Source organism: Gopherus flavomarginatus, chromosome 4 (assembly GCF_025201925.1).
Source record: "Gopherus flavomarginatus isolate rGopFla2 chromosome 4, rGopFla2.mat.asm, whole genome shotgun sequence".
Lineage (NCBI taxonomy): Eukaryota > Metazoa > Chordata > Testudines > Testudinidae > Gopherus > Gopherus flavomarginatus.
In genome coordinates, this window is record NC_066620.1 from 73,181,118 (window position 1) to 73,202,983 (window position 21,866).

General features: G+C 41.8%; 1 protein-coding gene across 1 annotated transcript in view; it reads left to right on the top strand.

Annotated features, from left to right (window-relative positions):
- The window catches only part of LOC127050057 (kinesin-like protein KIF28), a 53,356-nt gene that overhangs the window by 9,498 nt on the left and 21,992 nt on the right, over positions 1-21,866 (top strand). The window contains exons 5-14 of the mRNA XM_050951592.1: positions 4,584-4,808; positions 7,334-7,488; positions 8,188-8,299; positions 9,213-9,280; positions 10,273-10,415; positions 11,484-11,605; positions 13,374-13,464; positions 14,388-14,442; positions 15,811-15,934; positions 20,633-20,777. Of these exons, the coding sequence (XP_050807549.1) occupies positions 4,584-4,808; positions 7,334-7,488; positions 8,188-8,299; positions 9,213-9,280; positions 10,273-10,415; positions 11,484-11,605; positions 13,374-13,464; positions 14,388-14,442; positions 15,811-15,934; positions 20,633-20,777 (1,240 nt within the window). The remainder of the gene's footprint in view (positions 1-4,583; positions 4,809-7,333; positions 7,489-8,187; positions 8,300-9,212; positions 9,281-10,272; positions 10,416-11,483; positions 11,606-13,373; positions 13,465-14,387; positions 14,443-15,810; positions 15,935-20,632; positions 20,778-21,866) is intronic.

Below are 21,866 nucleotides of genomic sequence, written 5' to 3' on the forward strand. Positions count from 1 at the left end.
GGTTGGTGGAGTTCCTCATAATGCATGTAAGAGAGTTGCAGGAGGACAGGACTTATCTGCATAGCTTCCAGGGGCATGATTACTTTATTGCCAGGATGCTTGTAGGAACATCAGGGATGCAGGATGCTGGCCAACTACAGAGGCCCCAGAGAAGGAAGGAGAACCAGCTGCTTTGTTGGGAGGAGACTGGCTTCTGGTTTCCTGTCCATTGAGATCAATCTGTACTGGCACAGGAGGAGAGGATTAGACCCCAGTGGCTGAGAGAGAGAAACCACAAGCCCCAAAGCTGAGAGGCTTGCAGCCACTGCATCCAAGAGGAAAGGAAAAGGGACATGATCAGGGACTTCTTTCTGAAGGGGATGAAGGCATCCATTTGGTCACCAGACCTAACATCCTGAGAGGTATGGTACCTGACTGCAGTCCACGTCCAAGATGTTATGGAAAGGTTGCCAAGGCTTATCTGTCCCTCTAACCACTACCCCACGCTGCTTATCCATGTGAGCACTAATGATAGTGCCAGGTATGACCTTGAGCAAATCAGCAGTGACTGCAGGGCTCCCGAAGTGAGGGTGAAGGAGTTGGGGTGCAGGTGGTGGTTTTATCCATCCTTCTAGTTGAGGGCAAGGGCCCAGGCAGGGACATGCACATCCTGGAGATGGATGCATAGCTGTTGAATTGGTGTCAATGGGCGGACTTCGGTTTCTTCGATGATGAGATGCTGTACCAGGAAGGAGGACTGCTGGGAGGAAATGGGGTCCATCTGACCAAGAAGTGGAAGAGCATCTCTGCGCACGAACTTGATAATTGAGTGAGGAGGCCCATGTTCAAATGGGGCAGATGACAAAAGCCCACAGGTAAGAATTAAAAAGACTAGCTTCACAAAGGACGTGGCAAATTAAGAGGGTCATAGGAAAACCAAGAGGGTTATCAGTGATGGAATCTGCTCAGCATCTTAGATGTCTTTGCACAAATGCCAGGCTTATAGGGAATAGGAAGCACTGGAAGTATTATTGCTATCATAACCTTAGTCCCAGATTTGGACCTTAGCGTCCAAAATATGGGGGTTAGCATGAAAACCTCCAAGCTTAGTTACCAGCTTGGACCTGGTACTTGCTGCCACCACCCAAAAAATTAGAGTGTTTTGGGGCACTCTGGTCCCCCTGAAAAACCTTCCCTGGGGACCCCAAGACCCAAATCCCTTGAGTCTCACAACAAAGGGAAATAATCCTTTTTCCCTTCCCCCCTCCAGGTGCTCCTGGAGAGATACACAGACACAAGCTCTGTGAATCCAAACAGAGTGACTCCCCCTCTCCGTTCCCGGTCCTGGAAACAAAAGCACTTTCCTCTTCACCCAGAGGGAATGCAAAATCAGGCTAGCAAATCCAACACACACAGATCTCCCCCTGATTTCTTCCTCCCACCAATTCCCTGGTGAGTACAGACTCAATTTCCCTGAAGTAAAGAAAAACTCCAATAGGTCTTAAAAGAAAGCTTTATATAAAAAGGAAAGAAAAAATACATACAAATGGTCTCTCTGTATCAAGGTGACAAAATACAGGGTCAATTGCTTAAAAGAAATATGAATAAACAGCCTTATTCAAAAAGAATACAAATCAAAGCACTCCAGCACTTATATTCATGCAAATACCAAAGAAAAGAAACCATATAACTTACTATCTGATCTCTTTGTCCTTACACTTAGAAACAGAAGATTAGAAAACAGAAACTACTTCTCCAAAGCTCAGAGAAAGCAGGCAGGCAGACAAAGAAAGACTCAGACACAAACTTCCCTCCACCCAGAGTTGAAAAAATCCGGTTTCCTGATTGGTCCTCTGGTCAGGTGCTTCAGGTGAAAGAGACATTAACCCTTAGCTATCTGTTTGACAATTGCATGTGCTAAATTATGACTTAACTGGCAGCTCAGAGACTTGGAATAAATCTGATGACTGGAATACTGGCATAGAGGGTTGGGGGATCTCTTGTACGAGAAGGACAGGCAAGGGAGAAAGAGATGAGGTATTAAATTATGCATCAAGAACAGAGGTGGACAAACTACAGCCGGCCCGCGGAACCATCCTACCCAGCCCCTGAGCTCCTGGCCCGGGATGCTAGCTCCTGGCCCCTGCTCCGCTGTCTCCTCTCTCCCTCAGCTCGCCCGCTCCACTGCCGGCGCAAAGCTCTGGGCAGTGGGGCTGTGAGCTCCTGGGGCTGCGCAGCTGCAGAACCCATCCTGACCTGGTCTCTGTGCTGCGTGGCGGCGGCAGCAGCGTGGCCTGGCTCCAGCCAGGCTGTAGCACTGCCAGCCACCAGTGCTCCAGGCAGCTTGGTAAGGGGGCACGGAGCGGGGGGGTTGGATAGAGGACAGGGGAGTTCAGAGTGGTGGTCGGGGCGGGGGTGTGGATAGAGGTCAGGGGGGCAGTCAGGAAGGAGGGGTAGGGTTGGATGGGGCGACAGGGGGCAGTCAGGGGATGGGGAGAAGGGGTGGTTAGATGGGGCAGGGGTTCCGGGGGGGCCATCAGGAATGAAAGGAGGGGTTGGATGGGGCGGCGGGGGGCAGTCAGGGACGGGGGTCTGGGGGCGGTCAGGGGACAGGGAACGTGTGTGTGTGGATGGGGCAGGGGTCCTGGGGGGTGGGGGGTTGTCAGGGAACCGGGGGGTTGGATGGGGCAGGAGTCCTGGGGGAGGGAGGCCGGGCCACGACCCCCTCCCCTAACCAGCCCTCCATACAATTTCCGAAACCCTATGTGGCCCTCAGGCCAAAAAGTTTGCCCACCCCTGATCAAGAACATATACACTTGTTCTGAAGTCCAGAAGAAAGTGAGGGGCAGACCAGTTGAAAGTATCTGGGTAATGATAAAAAGGGGGAAAATTGGGGTGACTGAATAATGTTCTACTGTAGACCACCAAATCAAGAAAAGGAAGTGGATGAGGCATTTCTAGAACGAATAACAGAAATGTCCAAAACACAAGACTTGTAAGTAATGGGGGACTGTAACTCCCCAGACATCTGTTGGAAAAGTAACATGACAAAACATCCAGTAAGTTTTTGAAATGGGTTAGGGACAAATTATAGTTCCAAAGGTTGGTGGAAGTAACCTGGGGCAGTCATTTCAGACTTGATTCTGACTGACAGGAAGGAATTGGTTGTGAATGATTATTTTCTGATTTTAAGGAAAGGAAGGAAGGATAGCAGCAGAATAAAGACAATGGACATCAAAAAAGCAGACAACAAACTCAGAGAACTGTTAGGTAAAGTCCCATGGGAAGAAAATCTAAGGGATAAAGAAGTAGATCCCTACCATGAAATCCCTCCTGTTTTTTCCCCGTTCTATCTTCACTGAGAGATTTTCAACTGGTCTGCCTCTCATCCCTCATGTACATTGCAACACCTCCTTTTTTTTCCCTGCCTGCCCTTCCTGAACAATCTGTACTTCTCCACACTAATAACAATCTCCAGTCAGTAGATTTATCCCATCAAGCCGGAGTACTAAGACTTCCAGTTCATTCCCTATACGCCTTGAATTTGTGTATAGATGTTTAACATGTTAAGCAGATTCACTCATTTTATTTGCTCTTGTTGCTTCTGTGACCCTATTGTAGTTTTCCATTTACCCCCCAACTTCTGCCCCTCTGTAAGGGCCGCCTTTTTATAATTACCTGTAGTCTTCTGTCACCTCCCTCTTATTTCATATGGAATCTTTCATAAAAGGTTGTTTTTTGAGACCATAAAACATTTTGAGAGACACAAGACAGCAGAGATAGTATCTGCTGTATATCATGGAAAACATTACTAGAAATATGGAGTGTGATTTAAAATGTTAAAGTATTTGATCACATGACAATAATAGAGACAGAGAGATGTTAAGAGACCTGGATAATGGAGAAAAGGTTTTGATCTTTCTAATTCATATTTTAAGCACCAGATTGTTAGATTGTGGTGATGACGCCTAAATCCGGACTAAAATATTCTTAATTTCCTACTGCATATGACAAGGGTTAGTGCCTCCAGAATATGATAGGTCACTAATATAGAAGTCTAACGGTAAGAGGGGTTGAGGTTAAACTCTTATTTCCTTTATTTGGTTGTGGCATTGTCAAATGTCGTATCTCATTCATGCATTGTGACTTGGTGTTGTCTGTTTTATCCTGAATTTTGCAAATGGGTTATTCCTATTGATGCTATTTAGAAAAATCCATGGGCTTGATTCTGCTAGTACTCTGTGCACGGAACGACTCTTGGAGGGAAAGATAGGCAGTTCCATATTCAGAGTGCTTAGAGGATTGCCACTTCATATTAATGTGCAGCGAGTAACAATTCCATACATGTTAAAATGACAGTTATTCAAAGTAACAAGCATTTCTACCAGCTAGATGTGGTTTTATGACGTGCCAGATTGTAATAAACTACCATAAACAGTGTTTGTGTAGTTAATTGCTTTACTGCTTGCTTCTTACAAAATCATGCTATCATTTCTTGACTTAAAAAGATTTTTTCCCTTCTCTTTGTTTTCACAAAATGTTCTTTTCAATCATTACGTAGCTGTATCCAGTAACACATTTTGATTGTAAATACCTCTCCATAGGTAATAGATTTACTGTCTGAAACCAAGAAACCTGGTGGACTCAAGGTTAGAGAAGACCAGCAACAAGGCTTTTATGTGGATGGTTTGAAACGGGTGGCTTGTGACAGCTACGCACAAATTGAGAGGTTAATGGAACAAGGAACTAAAATAAGAACCACAGCTTCAACCAGCATGAATGCTACAAGCAGTCGATCTCACATGGTCATTACCATCCAATTCAAACAGGTTCAGTATGAGGAAACCCTATTTTCCACTATTCAGCATATTTGTTTCACAAGATTAAAATTCTTATTTAACTAATTCTGCAAGAAAGGTAAATTCACAAGGTAAATTCTCCTAAGTTCGTTGCAGACACAAATTCAAAGCCTCTTCATTTTCCTTATATGCATTGACCACATTTCCTACTATGTTACAGAAGGTGATTTTTTTAATTGAATCTTAAAGGAATGGCTCTCAACCTTTCCAGACGACTGTACCCCTTTCAGGAGTCTGATTTGTCTTGCGTACCTCCAACTTTCATCTCGCTTAAAAACTACTTGCTTACAGAATCAGACATAAAAATACAAAAGTGTCACAGTACACTGTTGCTGAAAAATGGCTTACTTTCTCATTTTACTATAGAATTCTAAAATAAATCTATTAGAATATATATATATACTGTACTTACATTTCAGCTTTTATATGGCTCTAGGTACTATACAAATCCTTGTATAATTTTTAATTTGTACTGACTTTGCTAGTGCTTTTTATGTAGCCTGTTGTAAAACTGAGCAAATATCTAGGTAGGTTGATGTACACCCTAGAAGGCCTCTGCATACCCTAGGAGTACATGTGTCCCTGGTTGAGAACCACTGGCTTAAAGTATTTGAGGGTTCACTTACATTAAATAATAGCAGAGAGAACACACTTACAAAGTTTGTGGACGATATCAAGCTGGGAGGGGTTGCAAGTGCTTTGGAGGATAGGATTAAAATTCAAAATGATCTGGACAAACTGGAGAAATGGTCGGAAGTAAACAGGATGAGATTCAATAAGGACAAATGCAAAGTAATCCACTTAGGAAGGAACAATCAGTTACACACATACAAAGTGGGAAATGACTGCCTAGGAAGGAGTACAGTGGAAAGGGATGTGGGGGTCATAGTGGATCACAAGATAAATGAGTCAACAGTGTAATGCTGTTGCAAAAAAAGCAAATATCATTCTGGGATGTATTAGCAGGAGTGTTGCAAGACATGAGAAGTCATTCTTCCGCTCTACTCGGCACTGATCAAGCTTCAACTGGAGTACTGTGTCCAGTTCTGGCAAACATTTCAGGAAGGATGTGGACAAATTGGAGCGAGTCCAGAGAAGAGCGACAAAAATGATTAAAGGTCTAGAAAACATGACCTATGAGGGAAGATGGAAAAAATTGCATTTGTTTAGTCCGGAAAAGAAGAGACTGAGGGGGACATAAGTTTTCAAATATGTTAAAGGTTGTTACAAGGAGGGAGGAGAAAAATTATTTTTCTTAACCTCTGAGGTTAGGACACGAAGCAATGGAAGCAAGGGACGTGTAGGTTGGACATTAGGAAAAACTTCCTAACTGTCCAGGTGATTAAGCACAGGAATTAATTGCCTAGGGAGGTTGTGGAATCTCCATCATTGGAGTTTAAGAGCAAGTTAGACAAACACCTGTCAGGAATGGTCTAGATCAGTGATTTTCAAACTTTTGTACTGGTGACTCCTTTCACATAGCAAGCCTCTGAGTGTGACCCTCCTTATAAATTAAAAAAACTTTTTTATATATTTAACACCATTGTAAATGGTGGAAGCAAAGTGGGGTTTGGGGTGGAGGCTGACAGCTCATGACCCCACATGTAATAACCATGGCCCACCTGAGGGGTCCCGACCCCCAGTTTGAGAACCCTTGGTCAAGATAATACTTAGTCCTGCCATGAGTGCAGGGACTGGATTAGATGACCTCTCAAGGTGTCTTCCAGTCCTATCATTCTGTGATTTGGAAATAATTTGTGATTGCTGTGGTCATCCATACACAGAGCTGTATGTGATAACAGGCCTGCCACTATCAAGCTGGTTGCAGGGAGTTTCTCCTTACATGGAGTCAGATGCAGATGGAGGTATGGGAGTACAGGCATCAGATTGCAAAAGTGATGCTGCTGTCACAAATGGCTTATTGCAAGGATAAGCTCCATTGGTGCCCGCCATGGCATTCTTTGTCCACACATGCCCTGATGAAACTACATCTGTGTCTGGCTGTCAGTTGCTGGAATTGCAACCAATGCAGACAAGGCCAAGATTATTGCAACCTCCTTTAGGCATCCGTTGTTCCAGTGTGTCTCCGTATGGTATTTGTGTTACTGGGCAAGTCTTGCTTTGACCCGTCTTTTAGCAAGTACTATTTCAAAGGCTCCTTTGAACTTTTATATACTCTGTATACTGTGGTTTGCTCCCCTGTTGATGCTGGTCTATTGATATGGATGTAACTTTTTGTATCCCAGCTGAATTTATCTTCCTACCCCCGCCCCTTCTTAAGTCTGTCTTGCTTAATTTTTACACAAAAATTCATTCTCTTTCAGCCATAACGTTACTTTCCATATTCAATAATTCTCTGCTTCTTAATGCCAATACATATTACAATATATTTACTCAGACTATCCACAGAGCTTTTAGGTTGCTGTACCTTGCTGTGATTTTTAAGGATATGGCTTAATACCTTATTTTCCTTTCACTGTTGGAATTTCTTTCAGATTTTTCTAGATGAAGATATCACCAAGCAGTCTGTTATAAATCTGGTGGACTTGGCAGGAAGTGAAAGGCAAAAGTCTTCAGGCTCTGAAGGGGACAGACTGAGAGAAGGGACACGTGTAAATCTGAGTTTAACCACCTTAGGAAATGTCATCAGGTACAACAGGGACCTTTCTGCAAGTGGCACAAAAAGTGTGTGTGTGTGTGTGTGTGTGTGTGTGCGTAAAAGGTAGGAATGGCAGTCTTCCCTCAGTTCAGATCTTCTACCTAGTAAGCTTAACATAATTCTTTGCACTTCTACAGTGCATACCATGGAGCAATCTGAAAACACTTTATAAACATTAATAAATTAAGCTTCACAACATCCCTCAGAGGTAAGTAATTTTATCTCCATTTTAAAGTGGAGAAACTGAAGCATAGAATATTAATTGACTTGCCCATGTTTTCAGCGTCTGGATCAGATCTGGGAACAGAAATCATGATGTGCTGCCTCACTTTATTGTTAGTCAGAATTTTTTAAAGCAACTACTAGTTTTGCGTGCCTCAATTTTCAGGCACACAACTTGAGACACCTTTAAAATGCCCTGATTTTCTGAGGGTGGTTGCTTAGCACTTTTTAAATAAATCAGGTTCTTTTAACTCAAATTGAGGCATCCAAAGTTATTAATTTTGAAAGTCTTGACCATTATTTTTATAGATCAGCTAATGTATGATGTATAATTATGGTACCATGAGCTAATATAGTGAAGCATCTACACAGGTACAGTTAGTGAAATTATTTCTCCTTGTATTTTAGCTAGATTTATAGTCAAGAGCATTGTTTAACCCTTTACTCACTCAATCATTTTTCCCTTAGTGCTCTGGCTGAGGTGGCCATGGGGAAGAAAGTGCTACATATCCCATACAGAGACTCGGTTCTAACAAAACTCCTGCAGTCGGCTATTGGGGGGAACAGCAGGACTATCATGGTAAGGTTGACTGACTTGTTCAGTAATTGGGTTCTGGTATTTTATTTTAATAGGAGCCCTTTTCTTATTCAGTGTTTGAGTCATTTAAAAATGCACCTGCGTCCTGCACATTCCTACCTTTGCACTCACTAAGGGTGTGTGCACACAAATCAAGGTTTGCTAGCACATTGGAATTTGCATGAGTGCACAAAAGTGCATGCACATTTTTGTATATGGCCTTTTGAAAACTGGTCTCTACTATTTTCTTTGGAGCCCACTGTTCATCCATGCCATGGGCCAGATTTTGCCATCCTAAATAAAGCAGAACTCCGCTTGATCTGTCATTGCCTCCAACTATCTATTTCTACAGTGCTGTTAAGTGAGGGATCAAGGATATGAATCGGAAGGGGCTGGCGTGCATGCATGAAAATGCTGGCTTCTAAATTTTCATAACTTTTTAAATTGAGCCAGTTTTCTTCAAACTTGAGTCTTTTGTTCCTCGGTGGAGTGTGAAACAAACCAAAGGCCATATTCTCCACATCTTGATCATACGAGTAGTTCCGTTGAAGTCATGGAACTATTTGCTTGAGTAAGGGCTACCACTGTAAATAAGAGTATTCAGGATCTAGGCCCACATGACTAATTTTGTACAAACTAGGTTAATCTGTTTAAAATACCTCTCCTCATTTTCCTTGCACTGTCTCCCAAAATGGTGGTGGTTCATCATCATCATCATCATAATTTCTGTATTACAAAAAGTGACTTGCCGTTTTAGTGACACTAAGGACTCTCTTTATATTTAAGGGGCTTACCAATGGATTTGTCCTTTGTAAACCTTCTCTGAACTGTAATATCTTTGGTGATTATAAAACCAATAAACAGAACTCAAATAGGGAATCTAAATTGTATTAACACTTTTTGTATATACTCACAGATTGCAGCTGTAAGTCCAGCTGACATCTGCTATGAAGAGACTTTGTCAACATTACGATATGCTGAGAGGTATAGTTTTGTGGTTTTTCAGGTACTGTAAAAATTGTTTGCATTTCTTCTGAGAGTCCAAGATGCAGCCAAACACCCAGGCAAAATAACAGGAGACACCAGTAATAAATGATAAACCCACTTCAGTGTAAATAAAGATGTTTGAAACTTGAATAAACAAAAGCAGTAGGTTGAAGTAGTAAATTAATTGCGTACCCGTAGACATTAAGGGTGAGGTTTCTGATCACTAAATTGTGTGGAGGGTGGTGGTTATATATTGTCCTGGGAACCTTGGGCCTCCAACATATGTCTGTCTCTCTCCACTCCAGCTTACTTTTCTATCTTTCTCACCCTTCTCATCATCTTCTAACCCCAATTATGACTCTCTGAAGTGGTTTCCTTTCTCTCCCAAGACATCCTCACTCACTCTGTACCTTTCCTCAGTATCCAGTCGTTCAGCATAGCTCTGCTCAGGGCTCTGTACCAGGAAGTCCCCATTTTTCAGTCTCTGCTGCAGCGTGCACATGTTGCCTCCACCTGATGTTTCCTGGGCTGAGAATTGGGCTAGGCGCCAGCAGTGGGGCACATGTGCAACTACTTGAGAGGATGGTGAGAGCATGTTCCTGCAAACCCAGCTTCTTACTATCATATTCATGTCTTGATGCAGTCTTACTTCCTGGTCTGACTTGATGTCTTGTTTATTCGATTGCACCACTGCAACAAGACCCTACTAAAAGAGCCAACTGGGGAAGAAGGGGATGGTTACTGCACTGGCAGAGAAAACACAGGGCTGGGACTCCTGTTTCCAGTGCAGGGGAAGATACATGCCTGCAGCGCCTGAGATGTGATGGTGTTTTTATTTGTAAAGTTCCAAAACTCCACTTAATATTTCAAAAAAAGCATTTTTGCCTAGGAAAGCTCTTCTCTGCCAGCCAAAGCTCTGTGCTGAGGTTGACTGCATCATGATGTAATAGCTGACTGGCCTTTTTTTTTAATATTTGCATATGTGAAAGAACAAAAAAGATCAAGAACAAAGCAGTGATAAATGCAAGTCCAATGGAGAAGCATATAATGGAGCTGAAAGCAGAAAATAACAAACTGTTGTCCAGACTGACTGGGCTTGGAAACTCTGGGAAAACAGTAGCAGATGAAACCAGTATGTATTACAAAGTTAACCCTGCTAAAGGAACTACAAGTACCAGATGGCTCAGAGTTTCTCAAAATGTCATCTGGAGCCCTTTCTAGTGGCCCATGGCATTAAAAGCATAGGGGGACTGGTAGAGTTGAAAGGAGGAATAGGTTCATGGGAAGTTCTCTCTTCTGAACTGGACAAAAAAGAGATTTGGAGACCCTCTAAGGAACAATGTAAAGCTATCGTGCATATGTAGTTTTATAGATGGTCATGTAATATTACTAATAATACTTGTATAGCATGTCTCATCATATGGTCTCAAAGCACTTTACAAAACATTAAACCCATTATTGCCAACCTCAAGCATTCAAGCCCCATAAAAATAATATTGGGTTAAAAATCATGAGACTTTTTATTGAAATAGTGAAGTGTATACTCTTTTTATTTGCCTTCCAGTTTCTGCACCTTTAGGATATATCCAGTTCTTGTTTCCAGACTTTTCTCCACAACCATAAGGTCTAAAAACTGTTTTAAACAATAAAAGCTGAGATTTTCATGTAATCACATGATTCTAGTAGTTGGGGCTTTAAAAAAAAAATCACACATACACTTCTCTCCCAAATATTATAAGACTGGCAGTAAGCTCATGAGAGTTGCCAACACTAATCTTCACAACATGCTTGTGAGGCAGGCAGGTACTATCTCTATTTTACAGATTGGGACAGTCAATCAGAGAGAAGTTATCTGATGCATCCAAGAAGAGCAGAAAGGCTACTCCAGGGACAGTTCTGAATCTGGATCTTTTTCCTTTCCTTTAGCAAAGGACTGCCAAGAATCCAGCTTGCTTTCTAAACTTTGCATCTGAAAGTTGCTGCATTAACAGAGGGAGCTAACAGCTACTGTATTTCTATCTGTAAATATGGAGATGCTACATTATGAGTTAATCACTTTATAATGGTTATTCAGACATTAGCAAAACAGGTGGTACTTTTGGAAGTTAAAAATTAATAAATGAAGATTAAATTCACAGGGCTTTTGTGCCTTTGTATGTCCACACATCCCAGCTGAAATTTCCTCTCTTTTCCCTTCCAGAAGAGCTGCAATGTTTGCTGGCTGAAAATGAACTGCGGATTCGGACTATTCAGTTAACATGGGAATATCGTCTGGAAGAAGCTCGGAAGGAATGGGAACAGCAGTATGCTGCAATTACTCAGGTAAGATTTTTTCTTTAAAGGGCAGTGCGAGTAATAGACTTACTATAGTTCCTTTCCAGTCTTCCTTTGGCTACCATGTCTGTCCACACTTGGCTCGTTTTAAAAGATACATTACTTTTAAAGGTTTTTTTTTCTAAATAGAGTTGCCTCTTCTTGTGCCTTTAAGTTTGGATAAATTGCAAAAGCGTGCCACTTAAATTGTGTTATTTAATAATCAGTTATAACATCTTTTGTTTATAACCATTATTGTTCCGTTTAATGTGATTATGAGGAAGAATGGTTACTTTTGGAAACAAAGCATTTGTGTATATATATATCTATATATATAGATAGATATAGATAGATAGATAGATAGATATAAAAAAAATCAAGCCATGTACAAAACTTACAAGATGCAGGCCTGTATCACTTCCAAGCACTGAGGGATAAAACCAAAGATTTCCCCTTTTAAATGAAATATGAGTTAACTAACTTAAATGTTTACAACTGTTTTCTGACTTATATTATTTAAAAGAATAATTAACTTTTTTAATTGGAGTGTTAAAAGTAACCACTCTTAATAATGAATTTTTTTCTAGACCTTTTTCCCCAAATGAAAAAAGCCTTGCCATGTATTTAAAAACACAATCTTACCTTTGAATTAAGGGAAGGGGAGGGGATAGGAAGATTGATTTTATGGCAAGTTACAAGTTAGCCCCTCCCAATTTACTGTCTCTTGTGTCTTATCTCTTCATTCCTGCAAAGTCGGCCTCCATCAGTCATTTGCCTGTGTCTTCCCAAATCGCCTTTGTGTTTTCTTCGAAGCCACTCTTTGTTTTGAATAGTCTCCCTGAATTAGTCAGCAAAGCCACTACCCTTTCCTCCTTTGAATCCTGCCTCAAGACCCATTTCAGTTCTGACACACATGGTAACTGCCAACTGATAATGGCTACCTGGATAGCCAGTTTGGATATATGATATTTAGTTACATTTTATAGTGTATTTTTAAAAGTTTGCTCACAATTATCTAGCTGTATGCATAAGTAGCCTACATCAGCGTATCTTATTACTGTTTCATGCATCCTCCCTGTTCTTTCTGATTCACAGTTACACCCACTTTTTGTGTCTTGTCTTAAATTAGAGGGACGATCTTTGACAGGATGTTTGTACAGTGCCCCTCCCTATGGGTCTCTGATCCCGACTGAGCCCTCTAGATGCTACTACAATACAAATAATGACTAACAATAAATATTATGCCCATGCCACTTAACAGATAATAGGCCAAGGGGAAATTCCAAAAGAGTGCCCTCATTTTGATCCTATATTTTATTTCATGATATAAAACAGCACCAATAAGAGAGCGTGAGCTAATGTAATCCATGAGTATAATGTGCAAAAACAGCTGTCTGCACCTTTCTAAACTCATTAAAGCTGAAGAGAGACAAGTAATAACCTAAACAACATGAATTGTAATTGAATCATTAATCAAACTAATCATTTTCCACCTACTTTTATAGTTCCACCTTTGTAGTATCTGGGCATTTTTTGAAAAACAGATTGATTGTGTTTTGGGAAATGTTTGCGTGATGATTTATTATCTATTGTTTAGAGTTGTGAATGTTTGGTATTCAGATATTTTTCAGGATGTCCTCGAACAGCTGATCTCCTTGTTTATGATCTCCTTAACAACAGAAGGGGAAAAAGTAATCCTCCCTGTATATTATCAGCTGTCATTTGGCGCATTCCAACATATGTCACTAAAATGGTGTGAATCTGAACTCTTTATCAGGAGAGACGGATGATGGAGACATTTCCATATCTCTTGAATATCAATGAAGACCCTCAGCTCTCCGGAGTTCTCAAGCACTTCATTCAGGACGGTACTCTATTTTATTTGCTTCATACTCTAGTATTAAGTGCTGCACAAATTTACATAGCTCGTAGGAATGCTTTCTGTACCTTTATAATTCTGTAGGCAAAGGAAAAGAACCAGGTGGAGTCAGGTGACAAATGGTGGAAACTGGATCAGATATCAATAAATTAACTTGCAAAGTGACAAGGGCATATTTCCAGCTATAAGTAACTGACACCCAGCAAGTCTGATATAATTACTTTCACAGGTTAGGTTTCTATTGCATTTTAATACCCTAAAACATTCCTCTAATTTGAATCCTTTTATGTGAGCTTTGCCACGTTCACAAACAAAAGGAGCATGTTTGACGGTGGAAAAGAACTGCTTAGACAAGGTTAGACCCTGAAAAACCACGACAATTTATTACATATATGGGTGGCTGAGCAACATGATACTTAAGAGCATATATTAGCACAACAGCATTTGGATATGATGAACACTGGTTTTTCCTCTGGCAATATTTTCTTTTCATGACTGCAAGAAGCTACAGTTTGGAGGGCTGGCTCAACTAGTGAGGATTAGGCAGCTCACAGACCAGTTAGGCTGTTGTGCACATGGCATTTAGTCCACAAGACTAAATATCCTCAGTGTCAGGAATAGCTCAATTTCTAAATGCTATAAAATGCCTCCATAATTATTTGTGGGTACAAAATCAAAAGCCAAGTGTGGAACCTTTTATATAAATCAGGACCCAGAATACGTTATAAGCATTAAATATATATTTAATATTCAGATAATAGCAGTAACATGACAGGTCTCTCAGTCAAGCACAACTCATCAGATACACATAGGAGAAAAAAGTTGAAATGCAAATGCAATTATTTTAAGTAGTGAGTGTAACTGTTGTTACCCAGAGCACATCACTTATGCCAAAAAATTTAATTGTTTCAGGTTCAGGTGATGTTGGTCAGTCAGCCTCAAATGCAATAACCGTTAAAGGTTTAGGGTAAGTATACATAAATTAGTAAGAGACAAGACACTAAATAGTCTCTCTTTTAAGCAGAGAAACGTACATTACATTGCATATATATGAGCTGTGAGAACTTGGCCATTGTAACGTGAACCTTTTTTATGAAGAGTGGAGGAAAAATAGGCTGGGAGGAACTCATTGAGTGTATTATGTATTGTTTCTGAAACTGCCCTTTTCAAAACTGTAATGAGTGTTAAGTTAAATTGCAATATTTAATTCAAAGTTCAACTATTAAATTGTCATAAAGCTAAAAACTTACACAACAACTTTAAAAATACTGATTCATTCTTAATTTGGGGACTTCAGTCCCGATGAGCTAGAGAGACAAGGTGCATGAGGTAATGTCTTTTATTGGACCAACTTCTGTTGGTGAGAGAGACAAGCTTTTGAGCCACACAGAGCTCATGTTTTCAAGGCCATCAGCCGATCCAAAACCAGCTACTGCAGTGACTGCATCATAACCCACCAAGGTAGCTGCATGCTTTTGAGACAGTGCAGTGCACAAAACACAGGACAAAACGTGAGACACAAACTTTTCTTTTTAAACACAGAGTCTGTTAGACCTAATCTGAACAGGTTTCGACAAGGCAGCATGTAAAATGCCAACAGCACATCCACATTATACTTCGACCATTGTTGATGCCAGTAGAGTTGAACTGATTTTAGCAACTGTGTGACATGTTACACAGGGCTTTAGGTCGTGAATTCTTCAGGGTATTTATTTATTTGGATTTAAATAGATATACAGCAAGGCCTATCCCAGATTCTAGGTGTCCTTGTCCTCAAATAAAAACACACAACAAAATCATTACAGATCTGCAACAGCAGCATGTTTTCCCCTGTACAGATAGCCACCCAGCAAATCACATCACAAACTGAATCAATATCTCCTCACTCAAATTCCCATAAGAAACCCCACCACCAGCCACTTCAGCCCTTGCCAAATGCCTGCTCAATAGTAATAGGCTTTGCAGCATGTCCTGAAGGTCTACAAATTTGGGCTATTTTGGACCCAGTTAAGGGAGTTGAATCCAAGTCATGGGGTCCTCCCAGAATGCCCTGCAAGCAGCGTCTTCTGTTCTATTGCAAGGGAGCTTCAGCTTTGGTGCCTCTGCTGATCTCAAGCATGGTAGATGTCCTGGGTAGGAGAGGTAGTTCCTCTCAGGTTGGGTGATTTGGACAGTGCCTACCTAGCCCATTGTAGGGGCTACTGGAATACAAGTAAAAGTTTATTATCCTGAAAATTAGAAAAAATATTTTTTCAGGATTTTGAGATGGGAAATGTTTACTTTTAGCTTGATTCTTAAGAGATCCATGAATTGCAAGAAGTATTTTATCTTTCAGCATTTTGGACAAGCATGCTACATTCACAAATACTGAGGGCAAAATTACCATAACGCCACGGGAAACATGCAAAGTTGTTGTCAATGGTGTTCCCATCACTATGAAAACTAAACTGCAGCATCTGGTAAGTTTTCCCAGAGAATGAAAGAAGCAGGAATGGGCATTTCAGATCAGAAAGATTCTTACAAATTCTAACAGAAATCATTTCTGTAAGTAGAGAGACCATTATAGATAATTACTGTAATTTTAATAAATAGGTTAACTTAATAAACAGGAATAACCGTGTGTTTTTAAAAAGAAGGTATTATGGAGAAAACGAGCCAATTTCTGTAATCCTTACTTGCCTGACTAATCTCTGTCCGGAATATAGCACTAGTGACTTTCATGTTGAGTAAAGATTACTTGTGGGAGTAAGAGTTGTAGGATTGGAACTTGAGGTATTCTAGGGACAATACATTGTAAATGAGCACCTGCCTCTTTCAAAAATACATAGCTCTTCTTTGAGTGACTCTGCATATTCCTACTCATGAGTACTGTGCCACCTTGGGATACTTTGCAGTAGAACTCTCTTCAAGCAGTGTCCACTAGAGTAGTGGTTCTCAATCTGAGGGCTCCCTGGTGAGCCGTGAGTAGGTTTCAGGGGGTCCTTCAAGCATGACCAGTGTTAGTCTAGCTGAAGCACCACTGCATGGGGCTGAAGTCTGGGGCCCTGAGCCTTGCCACCTTGGGCTGAAGCCCAAGCCTGACCAATATAGCTTCATGGAGGCCTCTGTGGCATGGGACCCCAGGCAATTGCCCTGCCCTAACGCCAGCCCTGGCTTTTCTGTGCAAAAAACCACTTACTGTGGCACAGGTGGGCCTTGGAGTTTTAATAGCATGTTTGGGGGTGAGCTCAGAAAGAAAAAGGTTGAGAAGCCCTGAACTAGAGTGCTCTCACACTCCACCCCCTCCCCTCAGTGTCCTGGCACACTGAAGGTGAGGCTGTGTGGGATAGACCACCCTCTCCGCCTCGGTTCCTTCCCAACTGCATGCCAGAACAGATGTGAACCCTTCCTGTCTCTTCAACGCCGGGGTCTTGTTTTTCTTCTAGTTAGTGTTGGTTATACATGCTAGAACCTCAGACACCTTGGGAATGGAGGTTGTTCGTAACTCTGAAATGTTCATAACTCTGAGCAAGATGCTATGGTTCTTCCAAAGGTTTACAAGTGAACATTGTCTTAATTCAGCTTTGAAACTTTACTAAGTAGAAGAAAAATGCTGCTTTTAACCATCTTAATTTAAATAAAACAAGCACAAAATCTTTCCTTACCTTGTCAAATCTTTTTTAAAACTTTCCCTTTATTTTTTAGCAGTTTACCTTTAACACAGTACTGTACAATACTTGCTTTTTCTTTTGTCTCTGCTGCTGCCTGATTATATGCTTCCAGTTCCAAATGAGAGGTGTGTGGTTGACTGATCAGTTTGTAATTCTGGTGTTCGTAACTCTGAGGTTCTACTGTAATTAGTCAGTAAGTAGTTGGGTTATTTGCCCAGTTCCAGGATATGGAGGAACTGAAGAAGCAAAAAAATCCAGGATTGAAGAGGTATGCTTCCTGCCCAGCTGTCTTCTCAGTATCAACATGTGCACTATCTGAAGTGTCTGGGCCATCTGCGAGACCTTTACCTCTAGAACCCACGAGGACAGGGAGACTCATCTGCAACTCCTTCTGCTGAAGGAAGCCCTTGGGCCTAGACCTTATGGACCCATTCAGTTGTCTGTTCCAAGATCTAAAAAGTCAGCCTCAGCCCCAGTGGCCTCCAGGTTCTAGCTTACTGCAGGGTTCCATGAAGCTGCAGCCCCTATGAGGGCCAAACTCTGTTTCTGCCGCTCCATCAGTCAAGCCCAGCTGCAGTACTGATGAAAAAGAAGCATAGGAGCAAGACTGCTAATGTTAACAGTACCAGTTCTCATGCATCAGAACTCTTGGATCTTTCTAATTTGGCTAGGGCCGCTATGGATCCTAACGGGAGACCTGTTCCACCTACAGTTTCAGTAATGAAGGAGATGAGTCCTTGTGTATCTTCAGATCTGATCATGTTTGAACTTTCAGACCTGTTGTTTCCTGATCTAGCTTCTGTTCCTGTCCCAGCTACGTCCTAGGTTCCAGAGAGTTCTGTCATTATGGCAGCTGGGGCTGCGAGAAGACAGGTTTCTCAGAATGAAGCAATGCCTATTAAAGACTCAAAGTTGCTCCACACAGAGAGTAAGGTTATTCCTGGGTCTCATTAGGTTTATGGCAGCCACAACACATGTGACTCTGTCCCAGGTCTATAGTCCAAGTTGGACAGTCTTCAGCTGTTGAGCACCAGGCCTCAGAACAGAATAGCCTCTCTAGATGGGTGGTCAGCTAGGATGAACATGCTCATGGGTGTGTAGTTCAGCGCTCTGGGTCCATCCTGGACAATGACTTTGGCAGTGCCAATCAATGGTTGAGGGGACATCCGAATCACTCAACAGTTGGAGGGGAATGTTGTATATCAATGTACTGGAAATAATGTAGTTGCAGATTGACTCATCAGGAGAAGTTCCCAGATGGATGAATGATCCCTGAAGAATCAGCTGGTTCAGACCATTCTTTCCAGATGGGATCAACCAGTCATGGACCTGTTTGTGACAAGGTTCAACAGAAAATGTCCTATTTCTTTTGCAGAGCAAGCAGGCACAGTTTGTCTCCGTCAAATACTTTCCTATTACAGTGAGGGCAGGTTTTAATGTACACCTTTTCCTTCGATACAAAAGGGGATAAGGAAGATATGTAAGGACAGAGCAAAGATGATGCCCATTGCCCAAGCTTGGCCTTGTTTAACCATGGTTCACAGGTCTCCTTCAGCTGTCTGGTGGAGTCTTCATATGCCTCTTTCTGTCTCCAGATCTTCTGTCCCAGGAGGGGGCAGCATCTTTCACCAGAGCCTGCAGACCCTTCACCTCACAGTGTGGATGATCTGACTGTAACTCTGTCTGTGCTTGAGCAATCATGTTGAGTCATCATGGATTTGTCAAGGACAAACCGTGTCAAACCAACCTGATATCTTTCTTTGACAGGCCAACAAGCCTTGTGAATGGAGGGATGCGATAGACTATATCTTGACTCTAGTACAAGCTTTGATATTATCTCTCTTGACCTCATAAGCAAGCTAGAGAAATATAGCCTAAATCAGCAGTTCTCAACCCACAGGCCACACGCAGCCCAGTTAGCACACAGCAGGGCTACAGTGGTGTGCTAAAGGCCATACGCCATGCAGATCCAGGTTACTGGCTGCCTGACCACTCAGTGCCACAGGGTCTGGGCTACCCGTCCAGGCAGGGCATGGCATGGTGTAGTCAGGATCACCAGCTGGCCCCGGGTGGTGGAGTTCAGCAGGGTCCAGAGCTGCCAGACCCATGTAGGGGGAGTGAGGGGGGGAGGCTGGTGGGGTCCGGGGCAGCCAGTCCCGTGTGGCGGGGGCTGGTGGGTCCAGTGGCAGGGCTGCCACTGGGCCCTGCACATCAGGGTCCAGGGTCCCTGCTGCTGGGACCCCCTGCACAGGGCTCCACTCCTGGCCCCACTTTGTGTAAGGGTCTTTGGGTGGGAGGTGCTGGGCATAAGAGTTTGTGGGGGGAAGTCTGTGGGGAGCGCTTTCTGGTTCTCAGCCTGTGGTCTAGGTAACACATTGTGGGCTGCACATGTGGCCCACATGATAAATAGGTTGAGAACCACTGGCCTAAATGAATGTACAGTAAGTTTGGTGCACAACTGGTTGGAAAACCATACTCAGAGTAGTTATCAGTCATTCACAGTGAGGCTGGAAGGGCATATTGAGTAGCGTCCCTCAGGGATCTGTCGTGGGTCCAGTTCTATTCAACATCTTCATAAAAGATTTGGATAATGGCATAGAGAGTATACTTATAACGTTTGTAGATGATACTAAGATGAGAGAGGGTTGCAAGTGCTTTGGAGGACAGGATTAGAATTCAAAATGACCTTGACAAACTGGAGAAATGGTCTGAATTAAATAGGAAGAAATTCAGTAAGGACAAATGCAAAGTACTGTCCTTGGGATGGAATAATCACTTGCACGAATACAAAATGAGAGATGACTGCCTAGAAATATTCAGAACTACTCAAAGAAGAAATGGAAGTTACTTGCCTGTAATCAGAGTTCTTAAAAATGACTCTGGATATTCACTTCCCACCCTCCTTCCCATCAGAGTCCCTGTGATTGTGTATCTGCTTTGCAGTGGAAGGAACTGAGGTGGAGGGCATGCTCTGTGCCTGTATAGTCTCGTCCTCAGTGCATTGGGACTCTGAGGGGAGGAGCTGGGGCATGAAAGTGCTCAAGCTGACACTGCTAGAAGAGGGTTCTACCGCAAGGCAGCACAGTACCATAAGTAACGATGCAAAGCCCATCTTAAACTCCAGTTATAGGTAAGTAGCCTTCGTTTACTATTGAAGCTTAAGTTAAAAGAATGTCCTTAACCTTAGTATGTTTAGTACAGACCTGAATGTTACACCACTATTATTTAATGTTGCCTGTCTGATTCCTGACGGCATTCTGCACCAAAAAATTAAAAATTCTGCACACAATATTTTAAAGTTCTGCTAAATTCTGCAAATTTTATTTGTCAAAATAACACTACATAGTTATGCACATTTCTTCAATCCCTTCATCTTCCTTATGGGATAGCAGATTTCTGCGTATCAGTTTGCAGATAGCAAACAGATAAAGTGCTCTCTTTTTAGCACTTTAAGTGAGAAACATCGCATCCTTGAGTTTAACCAGCACCATGTACTTTAATCTTCAGGATCGTGTTATTTTGGGATCAAACAGTGCTTACCTTTATGTTGGATTTCCTGCAGAACGCACCAATGAAGACTTGCTCAGATATGATTATGATTACTTTCAGTCAGAGCTGGCGGCAGCAGAGGGCTTCAGTGTAGATAAACTTGGTAAGCATTACTGCTTGAGTGCTGAGCTAACAGTTCTGTGAGGTGACTGGGGATGTGAAGAGAGTACTTCTAAATCTACCTTTCTTTTTTGCAGCTAGACTGTAATACTTAATGTGGGCCTGATGCTGCACAGTGCCTCAAGGGAAAGATGAGACCCTACCAATCGCATTTTACCTACCCAAATTCTTCTATTTTGTAAATGTTTTACATTTTAGATTTTTAAGTTATTCCAATACACAGAGAAAGATAATTCATTCATTAAAACAATATTTAGTATGTGTGTTTTGTCTCCAGTATCCATGTACATGTTTTTAAAACCTAACACCTATAGCATTAGTGTATATTTGGGAGTTTATACTATACTGTTCTGAATAAACAAAAAATGTTCGAGTTTTTGCATAGTCTCTCAGAATAAGTTAATTGATTTCCTGTCATGTCTCACAAAATTATCTCTCATTTCAAGCATACATCAATTTATTACTCACCAGGATTTCCCACGTTATCGCAAGAGTACTTGAAGTATTCATTTTAAAAACAAAATCAAACTTTCCCTCTAAGCAGCGATCACCAGCTTCTAAAGCCTGGTCTATACGTAAAACTTGGGTCGACTAGCTTATGTCACTCAGGGCAGTGAAAAATTTCACACCCTATGGTTATAGTTAAGTTGACCTCACACTCACTATAGACTAGAGTTCTGTTAACCTAGCGACCACCTCTGGGAGGTGGAGTACGTACATGGAAAAACCCCTTCCTTCGATGTAGAAATCAACTATGCTACATCATCACAGCTACAGTGCAGACATGGCATAAGAAATTAGATCAGTTTATTTTTAATAACATAAACACCCTAGACTAGAAGTCCACACAAGACTGTCAAGTGAGCAATCCATGATGTGTGTTCTTCTATAGCTCTCTTCCAGATGGCTTTGTATGGGCAGTACTCTATCTTTCCCCTTGCTCCACTACTCTTCCAGCAATCAGCTACACTTAGTTTTGATAAGTCTTTCAATTCTTACTGAGTCAGGTACCACTGGTACAAAACTTGATAGTAACTTTCTTATATTGTTACTGAAATTGAATTATTCCCTG